Source organism: Pseudonaja textilis, chromosome 2 (genome assembly GCF_049901715.1).
Source record: "Pseudonaja textilis isolate UNSWEBS1 chromosome 2, rPseTex1.2, whole genome shotgun sequence".
In the NCBI taxonomy this organism is placed as follows: domain Eukaryota; kingdom Metazoa; phylum Chordata; class Lepidosauria; order Squamata; family Elapidae; genus Pseudonaja; species Pseudonaja textilis.
This window is the reverse complement of record NC_141991.1, coordinates 145,063,056-145,083,671: the sequence shown is the minus strand read 5'-3', so window position 1 is coordinate 145,083,671 and position 20,616 is coordinate 145,063,056. Positions and strand designations below refer to the sequence as shown.

Sequence of the window (20,616 nt, the reverse complement as noted above, 5' to 3'; positions counted from 1 at the left end):
AACTCTTTAAATATGCATAATGAAATGAATATGTTATTTATGCCCCGTGAATCTCAAATCTTTTTCAATAATGTAGCTCATTTTAAGCTTCATTTTTGTAAAACGCTACTGAATTAAACCCTCCTCTCTTCTCTATCCCCCCCACCCCCTCAGGTCATCACAGTTCCACAACAGTTGTCCTCAGGTATTTCAGAAAGTGAACTCTCTGAAATGTCTCCTTCCTTGGAGCTTGGAACAGAAGAAGGCTGTCTCAGAGGAACAGAAATGGCTATCATTCCCAGTGCCATGGGGGAAACAGATGCATGTTGCACCACCTCTGAACAACCAGAAGTGGAGGAGACCTCTGCAACTGCAAGCAGCATGCAGTCCTGCTCAGAGCCATGGTCTAAAGGTGATGTGATCCAGAAGCAGCCTAGCTCTGACAGTGAACTTTCTGCACCCATGGGTGGTGGCAGCCTAGAAGGCTGGGAGTCAAACCAGCAGTCTCAAGAGGAAAGGGGCGGCACCTACCCAAAGAGGCGTAGTTCTCTTTTTTATTCAGCATCTTCTCCAATGAGCAGTGATGATGAATCTGAAATTGAAGATGAGGACCTGAAATTGGAGCTACAGCGTTTGCGGGAAAAGTAAGGGCACTAAGATTGAGTCTTATACTATAAAGATTTGCATTGTGTCAGTAAAATACTAGGTTGTGAAAAGAGTGGGATATGGGACAATTATATTTTTTGCTCCATTAAGATATTAATTGTGGTTTCTGTTTCGGGGATAGACTTTATCTGATAAAGCTTTATTTTATTAGTCTGAAATGATTCTTTTTGTTCTCAATTATCATTTAATTATTAATTACCTGTCAGCATGGAGCTATTTGCATTCAATGGTCAGTCATAAGTTATACATCAATTAGTCAACTGAATTTTCATAAATTTGCACATAATTACACAACTGAGTTTACATACTTCTGCACATAAATGAATCAGTACATTTAAAAGGAAAAACATTATTTTTAAATGGTACCTGTGCATCAAGACAAGTACGTCTTTAGAAGTATAATTTCATTCTGTGTGAAAGTTACTTTTCTGTGGGGAAACTTGTCAGCCATAGAGTATTTCTTACAAATAATTTTAATCACTCAAACTGGAAATGTCTTTTTAATAAATCACAAGATTACATCAGTGTAATAAGTGAGTTCAGTATTGCATCCCTGGTTACAGCATCTAATTGGACCCATTCAATACTACAAAGGAAGAAATAATCTATGACTACACTGGCACATTAGCTCCATAACTTATATTTTTCCACCTAAGACAGAACAGTAAATCCTTTGCTTAAAAAAAGAACAGAATAGAGAAAAAAAAAAAACCCAGCCAGTTCTCAACATAACTGAAATTACCACAGGATGCTCACTACTCGTGACCATGATGACGGTATCATAGATACAAAGCCAATCCATTTTTTCTCCCAGGGGATTCCATTATTCTTGCACTATTGTGCAAGAAATGCCTTGCAGCAGGTAATATAGAGGAAGCTCCTGGATTTTGAAACCACACAGTGGGCTGCTCCTGTCCATTGTCCTGGGGACATGATGCCTCAGTGGTTAAAGACGCTGAGCTTGTCAACTGGAAAGCTGGCAGCCCAGGTTCGAGACCCAAACACTATACAATGGGGTAAGTTCCCATTACTTGCCCCAGCTCCTGTCCACCTAGCAGTTTGAAAGCGTGCAAATGCAAGTAGATAAATAGGTACTTTGGTGGGAAGGTAACAGTGTTCCATGTGCCTTGGCATGTAATCACGATGGTCATATGACCACAGAAGTGTCTTCAGGCAATGCTGGCTTACTTGGCTAAGAAACAGACATGAGCACCGCCCCCTAGAGTCAGACACGACTGGACAAAGAAAACCTTTACCTTATCTTTATTCATTGTCAGAGCTAAGAGAAGAGATACTATGAGGCATTTCTATTCCTTCAGATAGACTGCAAAAAGTGCCATAACTTGGAGATACAACTTGCTTATTACACACAAGGACGCTTAGATTTATAATATTCTGTGAGGCAAGAAGGAACAAGAATACAAGCTAACAGCACATAACAATATAGGTATATGTCAACATTCAATCATAGGTTACATATAACATTCAATTTAACAGTAGAAAAGTTATTATTATGAGCATAGCTTATATAATCTTTCCAGATCTGATAAAAATGTGATTCATTCCTTTGAAAAGTCATTGTTTGAATTTCATCAGTTTTTCCATAAGACAAATTGAGCATACTTTTGCACATCAGTTATTCTCCAGCACAACGATTGGAGAATCCATAGCTGGGTTGACACATGCCAGTCTGCCTGGAGACTGAGTTAACGCCCTGATAAAAGATAACGGTAAAGGTTTCCCTTGCACACTCATGTCCGACTCTAGGGTGGTGCTCACCTCCATTTTCTAGCCAAGGGAGTTAGCATTGTCCGAAAACACTTCTGTGGTAATGTGGCCAGCATGACTATACACTGAGGCACATGGAACACTGTTACTTTCTCACCAAAGTGGTACCTATTTATCTATTTGCATATGCATGCTTTTGAACTGCTCTATTGGCAGGAGCTGGGGCAAAAATGGGAGCTCACTCCATCATGCACTATTTAGGTCTCAAACTGCCCACCTTCTGGTCAATGGTTTGAGACCCACCAGGTAAACTCCCATTCTTGCCCCAGCTCCTGCCAACCTAGCAATTCTAAGTAATAGTCCCTCTTCTAGAATACCTTTTACTTTTGCTTACTTCTTATTCTGACTTCTTTGAATGTTGTCTTCCAATAAGGTACCACTTTCACAAGTCCTCCACATATGGAAAAAAAAAAGTTCCCTTCTGATTGTTCCCTCCCTCCAGCATTTGATGAAGGTTCTTAAAATATCATAGTGGGAAAGGGGAGAAAGTGCTGTTTCCCCAGAGCAAGTCAGAGCACTGATTGGGATCCCTTCTCCAGCATTCCTGCCTCCAGGTGATGGTCTCATCCCATGAAGTAGTATGTCATGAAACATCTCTCCCTCACATCTTGAGCAAGCAAGATGAGAGTAGTCAAGAGGCCGTAGGCCTGAGCCACATAGTTTCATGCTCCCTGCTTTCCAGTGGGAGGTGACTATTGAGGTGAGAGAATCACTGAGAATGTACGTCTTGCCAAGGTTTTCTTCTTTTCCTCTGTTTCCATGAAGGCACATCCAGGAAGTAGTCAGTCTGCAAGCTCAACAGAACAGGGAGTTGCAGGAGCTATATGAACGTCTCCGCTCCATCAAAGATAGCAGGTCAGAATCCTCTGACATCTCCCTGCAACTGTCATCCCCACGGCGGCCTAAATCTTTCAAAAGCAAGCTGCGCAGCCGGCCACAATCTCACTCTCATGTCGACAATGGCATTGTTGCTGCTGGTAAGGAAATGCTAGTGGGAGCCATACACAAAGCTAGGGGCCTTTTTGAGGATTATCCAGGGGTTTCCTAATTCAGAACAAAAATGTTGAATTCACTAGTCTGTGGATGAATCCCTAGGATTTCATATTGTTTGTAAAGGTTATGTCTGTCAACTCAAAACACTTTTAAGACTTTCCCGTTTGCTACCTGGCTTTCTGTCCTTTTCCCTCCAATGAACTAAGACTATTTTCAACCTAATTTTCCTAAACAGATTTCGGCATATTGATTCTGAATGCAGTCCATGCCTTCATTATCATCCCCACAGCCAGCCTACTGCAAATGCTATTTTAGATGCTTCTGATTGTTTGTCTCTCTCTTCTCTGCCACCTAGAATGCTGTTGTGCAACCACTGCTGCCTCTGTGATTGATTATCAGTTGAGCATTCAAGCCCATTTGCTGCATCAAAGCTGTTCACAAGCAGAAACTAACCAAGGTATTTGCAAATATTCAAGGACAATTCAGATGCTAAACTTGTTCTCTTATTGTCAGTTCCCTTGTCCTTCTCACATAGAAATACGTCACAGATATTTGAATACTTTAATAGATACACTGTTATACTCCTGCTTCTTCTACTTTGTACATTACTTTGTAAAGTTCCCACTGTGTCTGAGGCAGCCTATAAGTATTAATGATTAAACAAGAATAAAATACATGGATAGGAAGAATCTGCATATAGGTCCCCATCATGACAGATTATGTAGCTGAAATTGGTTGGCAAAGTGGCTGATTTTTGCTTGTATGATATTGGCTTTGGGGGCTTTGGGAAAGTTTTAAGGATGGAAGTGCAAGACTTTGAGGAGATTAAATGCTTTCCTTCCCTCCCTTAAAACCACCCAGTCTTGTCACCCCAAATAAAATTAAAAATGGGCAAATATGTTCAGCCCCACCCCTTTGGATGACAATATGATACTGGAAGATCTTTTCCAGACCACAAATAGGGCAAGAATGGTTTGCAAGACTCAGAAGTTGCTTGTCACCCAGGTTCAATGTTTTGATACAACTACTTGAAGAATACCTTCTAAAACCTTGCTCCTTCTTAGAACAACTCTGCATCGTGAGTAGCACTGCCTCTTGTCAGCAGACAACAGCCAGTAAAAAAGGAATGTTCACGGATGATTTGCATAAACTAGTGGATGACTGGACTAAAGAAAAGGTGGGAAATTCCCTTATCAAGCCAAGCCTCAATCAAATCAAACAGAACAAGCACCGGCTGGATACTGACAGCTGGAGCAAAGTATATGAGGTAAGAGGTCTTTACATACAAGGTTTAGAATTTGTGATGTATTAGATTCACCTTTCTCAATCTGGTACCTTCCAGATGTGCTGGGTTTGTAACTTCCCAAATTCCCAACCGCTGCAGTCAAAGGGAAATCTGGAAATTGCAATTATCCTCCCCTAATTCAAAGGAGCCTGGTAGGCCAGGAGTGTCAAACTAGCAGCCCGTGGGCTGGATGCATCACATGCAGGCCACGCCTATCCCAGCTCTGCAAAGAGAAATAACATTGCGATACATCACATGACTGCAATGTAACGCTGCAAATTGACACCCGTGTGGTAGGGTATTGGCTATAATAGATACCCTTCAGTGTAAACTTGCACTGTTGATTACCTACAGTATAATTCGATCTTTATCTAATTGTAGATGAACCTCATTTATAACTAGAATTAGGAACTCACAAGTAAAATCTACCACAGAATGATGTAGCCAAAACAGTTTGTGAAATTTTGTGGCATGACCTGAAGTTGATCAGCTTCCAAATACCTTCAAGTAAATATGCAAAATTGATCAAGAGGCACAGAAAACATTTGTTTGGAGTCGATACATACAAAGTACCACCATTCCATTAATAAATGGAAAACACATGTTTTCCTAAGGAAAATGGTGAGTGTTGCTTTAATGTATTGAAGCACAATGTAAAGCAACAACATTATTTTGTATATGGTCTGTTTAACTAAACTCTATTAATAGGTAGATGAAACTTGGGTCACAGTATTACAAGATTATGGTTAATTCTAAAGGGTTTAATTTTTTCTCTGATAATTTTATGGTAAACTAAAGTCATTGTCCTGATGGGGTATTTTTAGACTTGTCACATATCCCTTTGATTAAACTATTTTCACTCTCTGTATTTTCTGAAGTTTTCTCATAAATGGCAGACGATCCATTCTAAGCTAAAATAGGTTGCTATTTTTCACCACCAATGTATTTGATCAGTTCAGTCCTATAGATTGCTATAGGACTATAGGCTATATATTCTTCACAGTTTCAGATCTAATATAACTCAATGGTAGGGGGACATAAAAGAGGATGTTATTGTGCCTATATCTGCATTTCAACTTTCCAAAAACATCTGGTAGATCACTGGGGTCGGGGGGTGGGGGGCAATGCTGGAATAACTCTGATTCAGCCAGATTTTTCGGTTTTATGTGATTTGCTGAATAGATCACAACCAGTAGGAGATTATTATTACTATTATTATTATAATTATTATTATTTCTGAGTACATTGTCTCTGTTTAAAGTCCAGGTGCCCTACATGAATGATATTGGAAAGCAGCAGTCTTGCACACAGACTTATGTTATGGATAGCTCTGGGATTGGTGAGCTGGGAGCAGATACTTAGAAAGGAAGTAGTGTTACTAGGATATTAGAAGCTGAAAGTGAAAATCTCTACTACGTGGTAATGTTTGTTCAAATGTGTGCACCTTTCACTGCATCTTCAATCCTCTTCCATTCTCTTCTGTTAGCAGATACTGTACTATTTAAAATCAGAAAGATGTGCCACAGGCAGCTGTTGAGTATGTTTCCTTGCATTTAAAATAGTTTCTGTTTTCCCTTGTGTTTAAGACAACAACATCTACTGTGGGCTACACCTCCACATGGATTTCCTCACTTTCCCAGATCCGCGGGACTGTACCAGCTGCTTTACCCCAAGGACTTCCCCTGTCACCCTTTTCTGGCACACTATCGCCATATGGAATACCACATTTGTGCCAGTATAACACCATCGCAGGAACAACTTACCCAGTGCAATGGATGGGCATTTCTGGGACAACTCAACAATCTGTCGTGGTCCCTGCCCAAACAGTGGGACCCTTTCAACCAGGGATCAGCATGCCAGCATTTCCAGCATCACCCGTGCAAAACCCAGCTCCCATTCCCCCAAGTCCCAAATGAAGATGGATAGCAAAAGAATGCTAGATAATGGGGACTGTGCCTATCTCTCATGACTCCATTCCTCTGCCTTGCATTCTGCTGCCTGGATTTGGGGCGTGAATTCCCCAGTGCAGTGATGTGGGAATGGTAGGAGATTGTCTTTGCATTCTCCTCTTTGAATACTTGATTTCATTTTCTTTAGGGGATTTTTTAAGTACTTGAGAGAGCTTTGGCCTGTACATCTCTTTGTTCCTGAGATGGACAGCATGCCATAGGCTGCTTATTAATAAGCCTTCCCTGTCATTCCTGCCACATATCCCTTGTTTGCTTTTGTGACAACTGTTTTTTGAACTTGGTAGTAACTCTTCTTGGATTATACACTTACTAGCATTTGAATTCATTTACAGAATGGAAGGGATCAGCAAAGAAGAGTGACATTTATATTTGCATTATCGTTATGTTTCCTCTTAGTTTCATTGGCAGCTCATACTACAGGCTAACTGAGGATTAAAAAAAAAGATTGTAGTTTGTTTAGTTGAATTCTATCATAAACTCTTCCTTCCTCTGTCTCAGAGATAGGCCTTTTGGAAGTGAAGCATTGCTGAAAGAAGAGGCATACAGTTGCTGCCTTCTCTTTGATTTGGGAAAACTGTCCTGGACAATTCAGAACTATTTGTAGAATGCAACTAGATGTCCTTACACACACTGTATTCAGTAGATACATTGGAATGTTGGCCTGGTTTATTGTACCTGTGTTTGGGATTCTTTTTTTAAAGCTTATTTTGCAGCTGATACAAATCTTATATTATGGAATGGGTAGTGGGGGGAGGAGGTAGCATTGGAAAGGGTGGGAACTAGGGCTGGGGAATTATTGTGGGCCTTTTTTTAAACTTGTCCCATCTTGGTCATTTTCACATCATTTGTGATCCATATTCAGCATTTCTTTGGTTGTTGGACAATGATTATAAATTGAAACAGGGTCTAGTGCACATAGTTTTTGCATTTAATGGATTGCCTTACAGCAGATTAGTGAAATACAGTCTCCTAGTTTAGATGCCTAGTGTTGTTTCTCAAGAGCATTAAAGGTTTTAGTATCTACTGAATTTAATTACCAAGGTGCACGATTAAGCAGTCCATCTTTACATTTACAAATTAAGAAAATTCTACAGGTATATATGGCAGTAAGGATGTGGTGCTGGAATCCCATTTGGCAGGCTTTCTGTTTTTTAGTGCTGCTAATTGGATGTCACGTAAAGAAAAGTCTAAAATTTACCAGTTCAAAATCCTTAAAAGGTATAAAAATTTGCTAAATAAAGAGGCATCCTCCCTTGGAGGTATATATTTCATATAATCATTAATTTTATCAACTGCATTTCAGCTGCCCATGTGAAGATTGCTGTTATGCTTTCACCTTGATAGAGAATTAGCTTAGTTTAATGTTACATGTTTAACTTAATTGGCTGTAAAGTATGAGGGAGGTCATAATTCACTGGAGCTAACATTCCTTGTTTTCTCTAATACATAATCAGTTTATTCCTTTCTTGTTGGAAATCATATTCTTATGTGCACTCAGAAATCGCTTCTTTTGTTGCAAGTCTTTCAAGCACTTGCTGAAATAACATCTAGCTCACTTCCCCCTTCATTAATCTATAATGAAAATTGCTACACTTAATTTAAAATTCAGACTTGTTATTATCTTTTGGATATTATAATATAGCTGCCATATTTGCAGCTAATATTTGAGCAAGTGATAGAAGGAGGCTTAATTTCATTAAAACTAAGACAAAGTATTTAAACTTCAAGTAGTTGAATTTTATCTAAAAGACCATGCTTACATCCAAAATTAATGGACCATTGGTTTAATAGTACTGTGGCCAGGAATATCTGAGTTGCTGTTATTTAAATCAGTTTCAGATACCAGTTACTTGTTTTTTTGTTTTGTAAAACAGCATCTGTAGTTTAGTGATATAAGACTATATTTCTCCCTTCTGCATTCTGGACAAAGATTCTGCTTCCATTGTTTAATGTAGCTTCTTTGTTCTGCCTGCAAAGATTTGCAGTGCCTTGTAATGGATAACCTTAGTATCTTTTCAGAGTTTTACTGGAAAGTTGAAAAAAAATAGTTATAGCCTTTTGATTCTTGAAAAGTACATTGCTGATTTGCAGCAGTAAAATCATATACCTTAAAGAAAGTTTCACTTTGAAGAACTTAGACAAGAACAGTGTTATTTTTTAAAAAAAGACATACTTATGATTTGTGCGAAAATCAGTAGTGCATTTCCATGAGCAGAAACAGTTTCCACTCGCAGAGCAGTTGAGAGATGATTATGCCTCTTCCTACAGCCCCATCTGTGCCTTTATAATCTGCTCCATAAGGAAGGAGGGGGGTACAAAGTGAGCAGACAGCTGATTGCATGACATTTGCTTCCATCTTTTAATATTTTTCCACTTTAAAGTTTTTAAAATAAATTCTTTGTCAGCAATTCACTTTGACTTGTAGGAAAGCATAAAATGCTGTATTCTAGTTTGCTGTTATGTAACTTAATCTTCATAAAAATGCAAGCCACCAAGTACCCATGGTGGCCTTAAAGGTTGATTTATCTATATGAAGGATCCCTGGCCCATTTAGCTCTCTCAGGCACACAAATTGTGTTTCTGTTATGAAGTGGAAATGTGATGTAACACTGGTACATTTGTGCAATCCTGATTATTGACTAAACCGTAGAGTGTACTTCAGTGTTGGAGGAAAACCAGTGTAACAATACCAGCTCTATATATCAGGGTTACATTTGTGCTGATTTTCTGTAGAATGAGGACAGGGTCAGCTTAAAGTGCTGTGTATACATTGAATTTCTACCTTTCCTCCTTCATAAAATAGCCTCTCCTTGCTGCTTTTCTCTTGGTGGAATTTTAAAACCAGGATATTCCCACTTGCAAAAAGCAATTTTGAAGAGAAAAATTGTGTACCTCTTGCCTTGCCTATGCTGCTTCTAATTCAATTACTGATTTTCATGTAGAATTGACATAACTCATAATCTGATGTAGCTTGTCTCAGTTGAGGATTACAATATATATTGCTTCTTTATTTAGAAAATGTAGACATCACAAGTGCAGACATGAGGCTTTATTTTAGTTTACTGTGTAAAAAAAAACCCTTCATTTATAATAAAACAGAATACCCCTGAAAATACCTCATTTAGGTCAAATTAGGCTACACAAAAAATTAAAATCCTGCTTATACTATTTGAAGTATGGAGCCTGGGACTTTTTAATATCAGGAAAGTGTACAACTAAACAACAGTAGGCAAGGGAAAACAAACCTGAATTTACACGGATTAACTGTCAGATTTACATGCCCCTTTCCTTCTTGGGTGGAATTCAGAAATAACTTGGTACTGAAATTAAGCAGCAATTTGGCATAATACTCATTTTGCAAACAATGAGAACAGACCAGATTCCTATTTTCTGTATGTGGGCAACAAGGGTTGCGTGAAGGAAATGCCTCTTAAGTAAAACTTAGATACAGATTTTGCATTTAATCTTTTCTTCCTTTTGCTTTAATTAGAAGTCCCACAAAGAATCCACTGTTCTACAGTTGAGAGGAGGCTTTCTTTGAAGCTTTGAGGAGTTGGGAAATCCTTATGTGGCTTATCTTTCTACTGATAAGAGAATGAAAATGATATTCATGAAGTAACTTGACAATTTGATGCCAAATTTATTCAAAACAGTACCACGTGTATCTGTGAATTTCAATTTAAGCTGGAATTAGATGCTAAGTGGTTGCCATTGATAACAATGTTCATACTTTCCCTGCTTATTATTTTCATAAGCCTTACCAATATAGAACACGTGATCTAACATATGTGCTGAGTTTCTTCTTTTCAAGTGGAAAAGCATAATGAGATTGTGTTACGCTGGGGGATGGGGAAGAGATGTGGAGTGGCATCTTTTTATAAAGTTTACTTCCTGTCTTCAGTGGCCAGAGTTCAGAGAAGGTGACGTGGCCAATGTGTTAACTGTGATGTGGATAGTAATTTACTCTGTCCCAAAAGACTCAAGACGCTTTGATTTCAAAGGTTTTTGAAACACTATATGTATGTAAACTATGTAAGCACAGGCAATACCGGTATTAGTATTATATCTTTAGGTTTGAGGAAAAGATGAGAAAAATTGGATTGCCCTCTTCTTTGAAGCTATGTAAAGGCACCGGCAATGGAGGAAACATACATACTTACTATGTTTATATATTTTTGAGTCTCTGCATTTAATGTGAAACATTTACTGCCCAGTTTTTCTTCTCTTCCCTGTTGCTTTTTCATTGTGTTTCTCTTTGAAGTATGCACCCTCTTTAAAAGAAATCAAACTGTGAATTTGGTTTTGGGGGATGTTTTGGAAGGCACTTTTCTGCTGTGAAGCTTGAGCTGGAGCTTGTATGATATGAATGGAATGTATAATTTTAATAACTTTGTGAATTTTTAGTAGTGTTCAAACTGAATTGTTTTCTTTGTTGAAATTTCATGTTTCTTACCTACCTCATTTGTTAGTGCTGTTTAAATCTAGGCTGTGGCATAAACAATGTTCTACTGTTTCTGTCTGTTTAAATTGGATACAGTGTTTTGACACATGCTTTTTCCTTTCACCCCTTTTTTTTTGTAACTTGGCCCAACAGCTCATTCTGTTTACTGTTTTAAGGAGGATGTTTAATGTTCACAAAGAAGATTTCACAAGTTTATCCATCAACTTGAGTATAACATAATGACAGATGAATAAAAAGAACAGCTCCATGCATTTTTTCCTGCTTATATTTCAACTGCAGCTTAGCAAGGAGTATGACCAACTGCCTCATCCGTCTTCCATTACCCAAGGTACCACCATTTAAGTGGGAAAAACAAGATTTTCTTTAGAAAAGAATTTCTTATGCCGATTGATTGGAAGGATTGCAGACAAATTTTCTTAGGTATTAGCTCTTAACTGAAGTTGATGGATCAGTGGGAAAGAGACCATCCAGGTGGTATGTTTAGTCTAAAAAGTTCCACTACAAATTTCTTTTATCCTTCCTTTCTGCTAAGCATATTGTGTTTTCTGTTTACATTAGCCCTAGATTTAAGCATGATTTAATGCTAAAAACATGAGTTGCTGTTTAATCCTTGATACATCCTTACTGTTACAATTTGTGCTGACATTAAGACTCACATAAAGAATATGTGTGCAAGAGGGAGAATACCAAACATGGATTCACATCTTCGCAAAGTGTAAAGGATCAAATGTGCTTCACTGGCAAAGAGACTTTACATAGTGAATTTGGGGGACAAAACATGAAGCCACATTCAGGCAATAAACTCATAGTTTCCTTTTTAATTCTCAGACTCAGAAATATTGCTATAAAAATTCTAGTCACGTTTCCAGACTACATTTTTAAGATAAAGCAGTTGATTTAAGTAGTAATTTTCAATTTATTAGTCCAGTTGAACATTTCACTTTCAAAACTGATACAACTAAAGGGTAGAAAGACAAACTTACTTTAGGGGATCAAATTTTTATCATTTTCCTTAAAAAAAAAAAAGAATTGTGATAATTTTGAACAGCATAATTATCTCTCAGAACCAAATACCGTGTTGAATTTGTACAGTTGTTCCCAATATATACAATACATATTATGATTCTACTACTAGCTGCTTAGAATTAAACTGTAATGAACAAGAGTCTTAGCATATATTTTTAACTAACTTCTTTGTGCACATACAAATATGTCTCCTTGAAGTTAAAGGAACTGAGTCAGTTTAAATTAGCAGTGGTTATGGCATTGAGCATGCTGGAAGAATTTGTTCCTTCCATTACAATAATTATAGGACACATTTCCTAAATTGTTCATATCATTATTTCCTTGCTGGTTGAGTAATAAAGTATTGTTTGGGAAGCCAATTCTCACAGGAATACAAATATAGCAAGTACCATATATTTCACAACATGGCAGATGGTTTTTCTGTAGTGAAATGATCCACATAACCAAATACTAAGCAGCCCTCAGTGACAGGTAATGAATTATAAAACACTCTGTGGACGTCTGAATTGGTGTCATTTTTTTAGAACTCCAGCAGATCCCCTGAGGCTATCTGTCCAGCATTTTATTAAGCTATTTTTTCCTCTCATTTCCATTGACAAAAGATGGTAAGTGCAGGAGGACAGCAAGTGGGAAGAAAAATAGTATTTTTGAGTTGTAGAAATGTACATCCAGGTTCTGTTATACATGAACTTATGTACACAAACAGCTGGATAATAGAGCAAACAACTGTAACTCTTATTATTTCTTGCTCCTAGTTGCTGAGGAGTTAATTTACTTCCAGGTGTCAGCTTCTGTTCCACCAAAGCAAGGATGATTTTTGTAGCTCATTATTATGGTTAATTTAGGCTACACAGTATCACTTACTAGTTGGTTTGATGATCACATTGGAGGTGCTGTGGTTCTAAAAATTCTAATGCAACAAAGGACTTTTCTATTTTTTAAAAAAGCAACCTATTTGAAGAGAGACCTATTTGTTGTTTTTTCCCCCTTATTCTTTGCTAGAAATAACTAAGGAGCATGTGGGCCTAATGTATGACATGATCAGGTATATTCTGTGAATAAATGTCTCCTTAGATTTACACACATCGGCAATGTTTCACTTTCAGAAATAGGAATTTTCTTATGTCTCTATGTGAATTATATCTTAATGTAACATCATAGGACTTATTTTCAACCCATCAATTTGGCATTAAAGCTGAGATGTTTCTGACTGAACATAGAATGTGGGTGACTTGTTCATTATAACATGGATGAGGCATCCCATTCAGTTTTTTTTAAAAAACATAGCCCTAAATCTTTATGGTAGAAAACGAATGTCTTTTATCAACAGTTGTTTTCATGTGTTTTTTTTAATTATTTTTGCAAGCTGTGAGTTGACTTCATTTGTACGCAACCATTAACAAATATTTTTTTTAAACTGTTACAAAGGAAAATAAAGGCTGTGTTGGGAAAAATGCCTAGTCTTCATTGCTAAAATAGGAAACATATTTAGTGTTTCTGAAATGCATATTTGCAGCAGAAATCATACCTTTCTAAGGGTGTAATTTTACTTATTTATCCAAATTTACAAACTGCCATCAAAAAACAGGAAACAAAAATTTGCCTTCTTATCACTACTTTTATCATGATGCCAACATGAACTAGGCAAGATTTAGTGGGTGATAGTGGGGTAGTTTAGCCAAGGATTATTCTCCATTCTTACAAGGTTGTTGTTAAGATGCTGCAAAGCCTTCTTTGTTTTTTTATACTAGATTTTTAAATGGCTATTATTCTAGAATTTAGTTACACAACAGTAATAAAATGCACATACACTTCACTGTTAATGCTAATCAGTTATGGTTTGCAACCTCCAGTGATTTGAGTTTGCACTACATGCTAAGTCAAACCAAACAATACAGGATACCAATAGCAGGCTAGATTCATGGGAAAGTTAAGGAATACATAAGAAAATCAGACAGGAAATCTTTAAATTTACTTCGGACTGGGTGACTTTGGGCAAGTCACTCACATTCAGCCCAACCCACTTTACATGGTTGTTGGGGGGGGAGAGGAGGAAGTATATTCACCACGAGTTATTTATTTTAAAAAATAATAAATATGGGATAAAATGGAATAAATTGAAGGATGGTGTAAAAGCTGGAACATAATGACATAGATCGAAGCAGGCATAAATTAAAATTGATGTCAGAAGCCATGAGCTGTACTAATGAGAACAATCTATAATAACTGGTAGGTCCTGGCAATTCTGTCCCGCTTTCGATAGTGTGGTTGGTGGTTTAAATAAAAAAAGTTCTCTTTCATACTGGTAAAGCTCTGGACTCTTGGGGAGCCTTCACAATTAAAAGCTTACTATAATTATGAAAATACAGTGAAGCAGCTGTGAACGTTGAAACATTCACATTTAACCAGAGCACATCCTGCCGCTTCTGACATCAGCTGTTATTTAGGAAAACGTCAGCGCCGTCCCCGGTTTCATTCGCTGGAACCTTTTAAAGCGAAACGTTCATTTCCAAGGTCGCCTGGTACGGAGGAGCCGGGGGTGGAGGGAGAGATCAGAGCTGGTTGTGCCGCCGGCTCGAATGGCCTTCCGCGGCGAAGGATTTCGAGGTCAGAGCAGAGCGAAAACTGCCTTGGCTCAGGGGCGCTGCTGGTGTCCAGGCGGTTTTTCGCTCTGCTCTGCATGGCCAGGTGGCGCCAGCTTCGTTTCCCGCCTCACAAAACGTGGCACAGGGCGCGAGGCCGATGAAAACCAGGCCGCTCCGCCGCCTTCCGGGGGTGGAGTGAGGAGGGGAAGGGTGGGGGGATGGCTACATTTCGAGTAAGCGAGACTGCGTGGGAGGATTCGTAAGCCTTTAAGTTTTTAAGAAAAAGGACGCGAAGAAGGCGGCTGGAAATCATGTCATTCTTCCCTTCAACATGGCGCCCGGGACGACGCTCTGGGGACCAACGAGGGAGGAAGCCCTTCTGAAACCCCTGGAAAAGGGGTGACAGACTACATCCCCCGGCATGCCAAGCGCCATGCTAATATGGCGGAGGTGCAGCTCGAATGAATAGTTTGCCGTTCTTTTCCCTTAGGTGGCTGTGGACCGCATCCCGAGTGCAGAACTATGCCATGCTCCCGAGGGGCGGTAGAGGGCACCTACGTGGCAGAGACAAAAAAAAAAAAAAAAGTAGGACGGATTTGCGTTAATGCGCGGAGGTTGCTGGAAGTTGTAGTATTTTCAAAGCCTTGTTTGGAATCATTTTTTTTGACTTCCGCACCTAGCATTGTGGCCATATAACGTCACGGAAGACGGGTTCTTTTTTTAAAAAAAATGGTTGAAGTCTGAAGTCCTTGGGAGTTGTAGTTTTAATGTACTTTTTCCGCCACTTACGTCGATGTGACGGGGGAGCTCTTTTCTTTAATGGGACTACAAACCCCATAAATATATGCGACGCCAGGAAACCTTGAATAAAACTTTTCAACATGGCGGCTCTTGCGTTCTTTCGGGACTTGTAGTCCCGCTCTATGCTGACTAATAGATAGCGGATTAAAAATAAAACTACAACTCCCGGTGAGCTACCGTCTAAACTGAGGAAAAGGAGGAGGCAAGAGGAGGGAGGAGGAGGAGGAGGAGAAGAAGAAAGCTACAACATGGCGGTTGCATCCATCCCTGAGATCTGGGAACTGTAAGAAGCGAAGCCCCAGGAGCTGGAGCAGCTTGGACTGTGCCAGGTCCTGGTTTCGGGGTGCCAGCCCCTCAGCCTTCCCTGTTTGCCCCAGTGGAAGTGGGCCGTATCCCCACCGCGGTGCACAGCCATGGGGGTGCAAGGCTTCCAAGAGTTCGTGGAAAAGCGTTGCCCGGGGGCAGTGGTGCCCGTGGACCTCTTGAAACTGGCACGGGCTGTGGGGGGCCGTGGAGGCGGGGGTCCTGCCTACTGTACCACCTTCCACCCACCAGCCGGCTATCCCCATCCTGCCGGGGCTGCGCCGGGGCTGGCACCCATGGTTGGTGGTTATCCACACTCCCAGCATGCAGGGGGGTTGGCACCCCCAGCACCATGCCCAGCTCGGCTTCTGGTGGATGCTGATTCTGCTTTGCAGCGTCTGTACGGTGGCTACCAGACAGACTGGGTGTGTGGGGGCCAGTGGAATGCCATGGTGGGTTACCTGGCTGCCCTTTCACAGGCTTGCCTCTACCAAGGTGGCCTGGAGTTAGCTGTCATCTTCAATGGAGGGCTTGGAAAGGAGAGGTTGCCTGAGTGGGCCAGGAAGGCCCAGGCTGAGAGACAGACAGCTCAGCTAATTGCAGGGCATGTGAGCAACAAAGGTACCCCACCACCTCGAGCCTGGTTTCTTCCACCTGCCTGTTTGGGGCATTGTGTACGTCTGGCCATGATTCGATTCCGGGTTAAGGTAAGGTTCTCTTGGTAAACCTTGACTCTTCTTGTATCCATATAGGATTCTGTTCTTTCGGTCGTGAGCATCTGTTTTGGATCTTGCATCCCTGTGTTACTGTACTGCTCCACTTAGACATAATTTTATCCATATTTCCAGTGAAGTATTGTTTCTTTGCAACAGCATTATTTGCAACCTTCATTCAGTTTCAGTTTTTTGGTTGCTTTCCCTGACTGGCATTACTGAAGCTTTCCTACTAATTTTAATTTTCTTTCCTAAATAAAATTATTTTTTCATAAATTTTTTATTGTGTTTGAAATAGAAGTAGAAAAAAGTAAAAACAGACCCAAAAAGAAAGACATATAATAAAAATATATCAAGTACTTTAAATTCTTTCAACAAACAGAAAAAAATATGAAATAGACTTAGAATAACTTTATTGTCACTTTAAATGTACACTAATTGGCATATGTTAAAATTAAATTAAATATGTTGCAATAAACAAATACAATTCTGTATACAATCATCTAATGTAAATATACATGCACACACACACTATATATATATATAGGTTTCCCATCTTTCCATTAAATTTATTCATAGAAATTTATGTCTATATGCAATCTGTTCACAGGAGCAAGTGTATTCATCATATCTTCATATCCTTATTTATGTTGCTGAAATCTCTGCTATCTGCTTTTCGGTTGTCCTTCAGGCTATTTTCCAGTTCTGTTATGAGAAAAATAGCATCAGAATCAAGGTGCATATGAGAAATAAATATTGCATCTCTCTAAATGTGGTCCATCCCCTTTCAAGTTCAGAGTTTAGCCTTCTAAATGAATCTCTATAGTTTGATTTTGCTATCTTGTCCCATAAGCACATTTTTTTATCATTTCAGCCTTTTGCCACTCTGAAATAATTTGCTTTTAAGGGTGAAGGTTCCTTCTCCGAGCTTGTGGGTTGGTTTCCAAACATTTCGTTACCAGACCTAGATAACATCTTCAGCTGAGTTTAGGGGATGTCAGTGTTGTTCTGTTTATAAGGACTCCAGGTGTGGGTGTGTCAAGTGATGGGTCTAATAATATTCTTTCAAGCAACTCGTGAGCAGCTGTTTATCAATTTTATACCATTACTTTCTGAGTCACATGTTTAGATTATAAGCCTGCCATAGAATGTCTTTTCTCCTTGACATGGTAATAACAAATCTGCCCTTTAATTTTTAAGGGAAAAGAGTATTTCTTCTTTCAGAATGAGTGTTAATGTTTTTGAAGCTGCAGTGTTTGGTGTTCATTTTACAATCATTTGAAATAAGCATATATATGAATTCAAAGCTGTGCAGGATAGACCTCAGCATAAGTATCTTCTGTGTAATGATACATATCTCACTCTTTGGGCAAAAATAATGGCAAGACTGCATCATATGTTTTAACATATCCTGAACAATTAGGGGCTTGAAAAAAGCAAAATATCTTAGTTTATATCAGTGTGTAATTTTGTAATTTTTTCTTCCAACTGAATTAAAATAGTTATTTTTATTGTCTTAGTCAGAAAATCTTGAAATATTCATGTTTTGAATAAGAATAGTATATAATTATAAGATCCAGTAAGATGCCATTGTGGGGAAAATATGTTCTGCAGTAACTGGTAATCATGAGGATTAATATCCATACTTTTTGACTTAATACAACTCTGCTGTAAAATAATTGTTATAGTAAACAGCTTCATCAGATATTTTGTTATACAGTATGGGGAATTTATTTATACCTCTTCCTTAGAAAAAGTTATATTCTGCCCACTTCTGAATTATTCAGATCAGCTTACTATACAAATATTTTTTTTAAAAGGACAAGTTTTTTTTTAACTTCTTAAGTGGCTGTGTTAAAGTAATAGGTTTTTAATCCACTTCTGTAGAATAATTGGGATGGGCTTGCCTTAAGTTTAGCAGGTTTATTCTCCACCATACAAATATATGCTGTTCCTGTTGTTCTCAGACATAGTAGTGGTGGGACTTGCAAAAGATTTGCTTATAAAAGCCCGTCAGTATAAAAAGTACTGTAGCCAATCCTATCAGAAACATAAACCAATGCCTTGTGAGATTTTATATGTCAGAAAGCTTTTGGATTGTCATAGTTTCCTCTTTTCGCTCCTGCTCCTTTCCTGCAGAATGGGATATAACATCAACACACTAAAGAAAAAGAAAGAACGACAAGAATAACAGATTGCTTTACATTCTAGTATAACCTGAGAGTATTTACACCAAGACAAATTCCTTGTGTGTCCAATCACACTTGGCCAATAAAGTATTCTGTTCTGTTCTGTTCTATTCTGACTGGAATTCTCATCTTTAGTAAATTGGGAAGAGTCACTGACATGCTCTGGAGTATTGTTTCTAGTAAGCTGCGCAAGAATAAGAGACTTGATTGAAGAGAGAGCTGAGATGCTGTTATCCAAGGTGTGCTGTAAGAAAAAGAGAGAAAGGGGAAATAGAATATGAGCTGGCCTAGGGGATCTGGTGGAGCATAGTGTAGTATGAGAGGGAGCCAGCTAATCCTTGCCCCTTAGCCACAACTCAGTTAATGATCATAAGCAGGTTGCTTCTGCTTTTCAACTACTCAATAATGTTAGAAGATGACAAAATATATCACTGGAGAACAGGTGTACCATAGAAGTCAGGATGTTTGTTAAATCTTGAAAATTCCAGATTTTTTCCTGTTTCTCGCATATACACACACACCTTAAAATTTAGATGCAAAGCAAGTAAAGGCAAGCCTAAACTCGCTGTATATGCAATATTTAGGCCTTATATGCTCTTATATCTTATCAGGCCTTTCTAAGGGCTGATCCAGCAAGTTTTTTTTTTAAACTTAAAGACTACCAGTGCTGTAAAATCACATGCCCATGGGCAGTTGGAGTTTCACTGTCTTCACAAATTAAATCCAGACACACACTAAATCCTATCATTTATGTGCGAAAGATATTATTGACTTATACTCTCAGTGAATACGTCATCCTAATTAGTTTCTGTCATATAGTTATCTATACAACTTACTTGAGGCCAAGTGTGAATTTGCAAGCAAAGGCCTGGAAATTAGCTGAGGTTGAAGAAGCGTTAGAAACAGCTGACCTGAAACATAAGGAACTTAGATATAAGTTACTAATTATATGATCAGTTGTTTGCATGTACGTGTTTGCAGTGCCACTTTGAGCATCTTTAGAAAAGCATTTTAAAATATTGGGTATATTCTGGTTAATTGAACCACTTTTTACTGAAATGTGTTTATTCCACGCTTTATTCCACTTGAAATCAGGAGGAAATACATTCAACTCAAATATATTTCTAGTGAATTGGTGAAGGGAAGGAACTGATTTCTTTTAGATTCTGATAATTAATGTTAGTTATAGCATATTTCACAGGTAAAGGGGTTTGTAGTTTTTTTTTCTAGAGTACCAATTCTACATGTACAAATAATTTCTTGGTTTGTGTTAATAGCAACCTCCATATGATATAGATTTGGTATAAGCAGTCCGCAATTTACAACCACAATAGAGCCCAAATTTTCTGTTGCCAAGACAGTTGTTAAGTGAATTTTGCTCCATTTTATGACCTTCTTACCACAGTTGTTAAGGGAATCATTGCAGTTCTTAATTTAGTAACACATTTGTGAAATGAATCTTGCTTCCACATTGATTTTGGTTGTCAGAGGGTCGAAAAAGATGATCAAATGACCCTGGCACACAGCAACTATCAGAAATAGATGCCAGTTGCCAAGCATCAAAATTCTGATCACGTGATCATGGGGATGCTGCAGTGGTCATAAATATGAAAAATGGTCATAAGTCACACTTTTCAATGCCTCTAACTTCAAACTGTCAGTAAACAAATGGTTGTAAGCTGAGGACTACCAGTACGAGAAAGAATGGACTTTCAAAGCACATTGTTATACTGTACCATGGCATCTACTGTTCAAACTGAGGAATATGGAAAAGGAATGAAGGAAAATTAAAATACCCATTAGGTATATTCACGTCAAGTGACTCTGAGGTAATTCTTTGGACTCAGATTTCTGTA

At 38.6% G+C, this 20,616-nt stretch overlaps 2 protein-coding genes across 5 annotated transcripts in view; both read left to right on the top strand.

Annotated features, from left to right (window-relative positions):
- The window catches only part of WNK3 (WNK lysine deficient protein kinase 3), a 105,401-nt gene extending 94,009 nt beyond the window's left edge, over positions 1 to 11,392 (top strand). For 2 of the 3 annotated variants that reach the window (XM_087925729.1, XM_087925728.1), the window contains exons 21-25: positions 154 to 623; positions 3,199 to 3,410; positions 3,782 to 3,883; positions 4,491 to 4,693; positions 6,298 to 11,392. In XM_087925729.1, the coding sequence (XP_087781855.1) occupies positions 154 to 623; positions 3,199 to 3,410; positions 3,782 to 3,883; positions 4,491 to 4,693; positions 6,298 to 6,627 (1,317 nt within the window). In that variant the 3' untranslated portion in view covers positions 6,628 to 11,392. Of the gene's footprint in view, positions 1 to 153; positions 628 to 3,198; positions 3,411 to 3,781; positions 3,884 to 4,490; positions 4,694 to 6,297 lie in introns of those variants that run through there. The other variant, XM_087925730.1, reaches the window with a different exon arrangement.
- The window catches only part of FAM120C (family with sequence similarity 120 member C), a 29,555-nt gene continuing 20,293 nt past the window's right edge, over positions 11,355 to 20,616 (top strand). The window contains exon 1 of one of the 2 annotated variants that reach the window (XM_087925737.1): positions 11,355 to 11,471. In XM_087925737.1, coding sequence (XP_087781863.1) covers positions 11,436 to 11,471 — 36 coding nt within the window. In that variant the 5' untranslated portion in view covers positions 11,355 to 11,435. Of the gene's footprint in view, positions 11,472 to 15,608; positions 16,566 to 20,616 lie in introns of those variants that run through there. The other variant, XM_087925736.1, reaches the window with a different exon arrangement.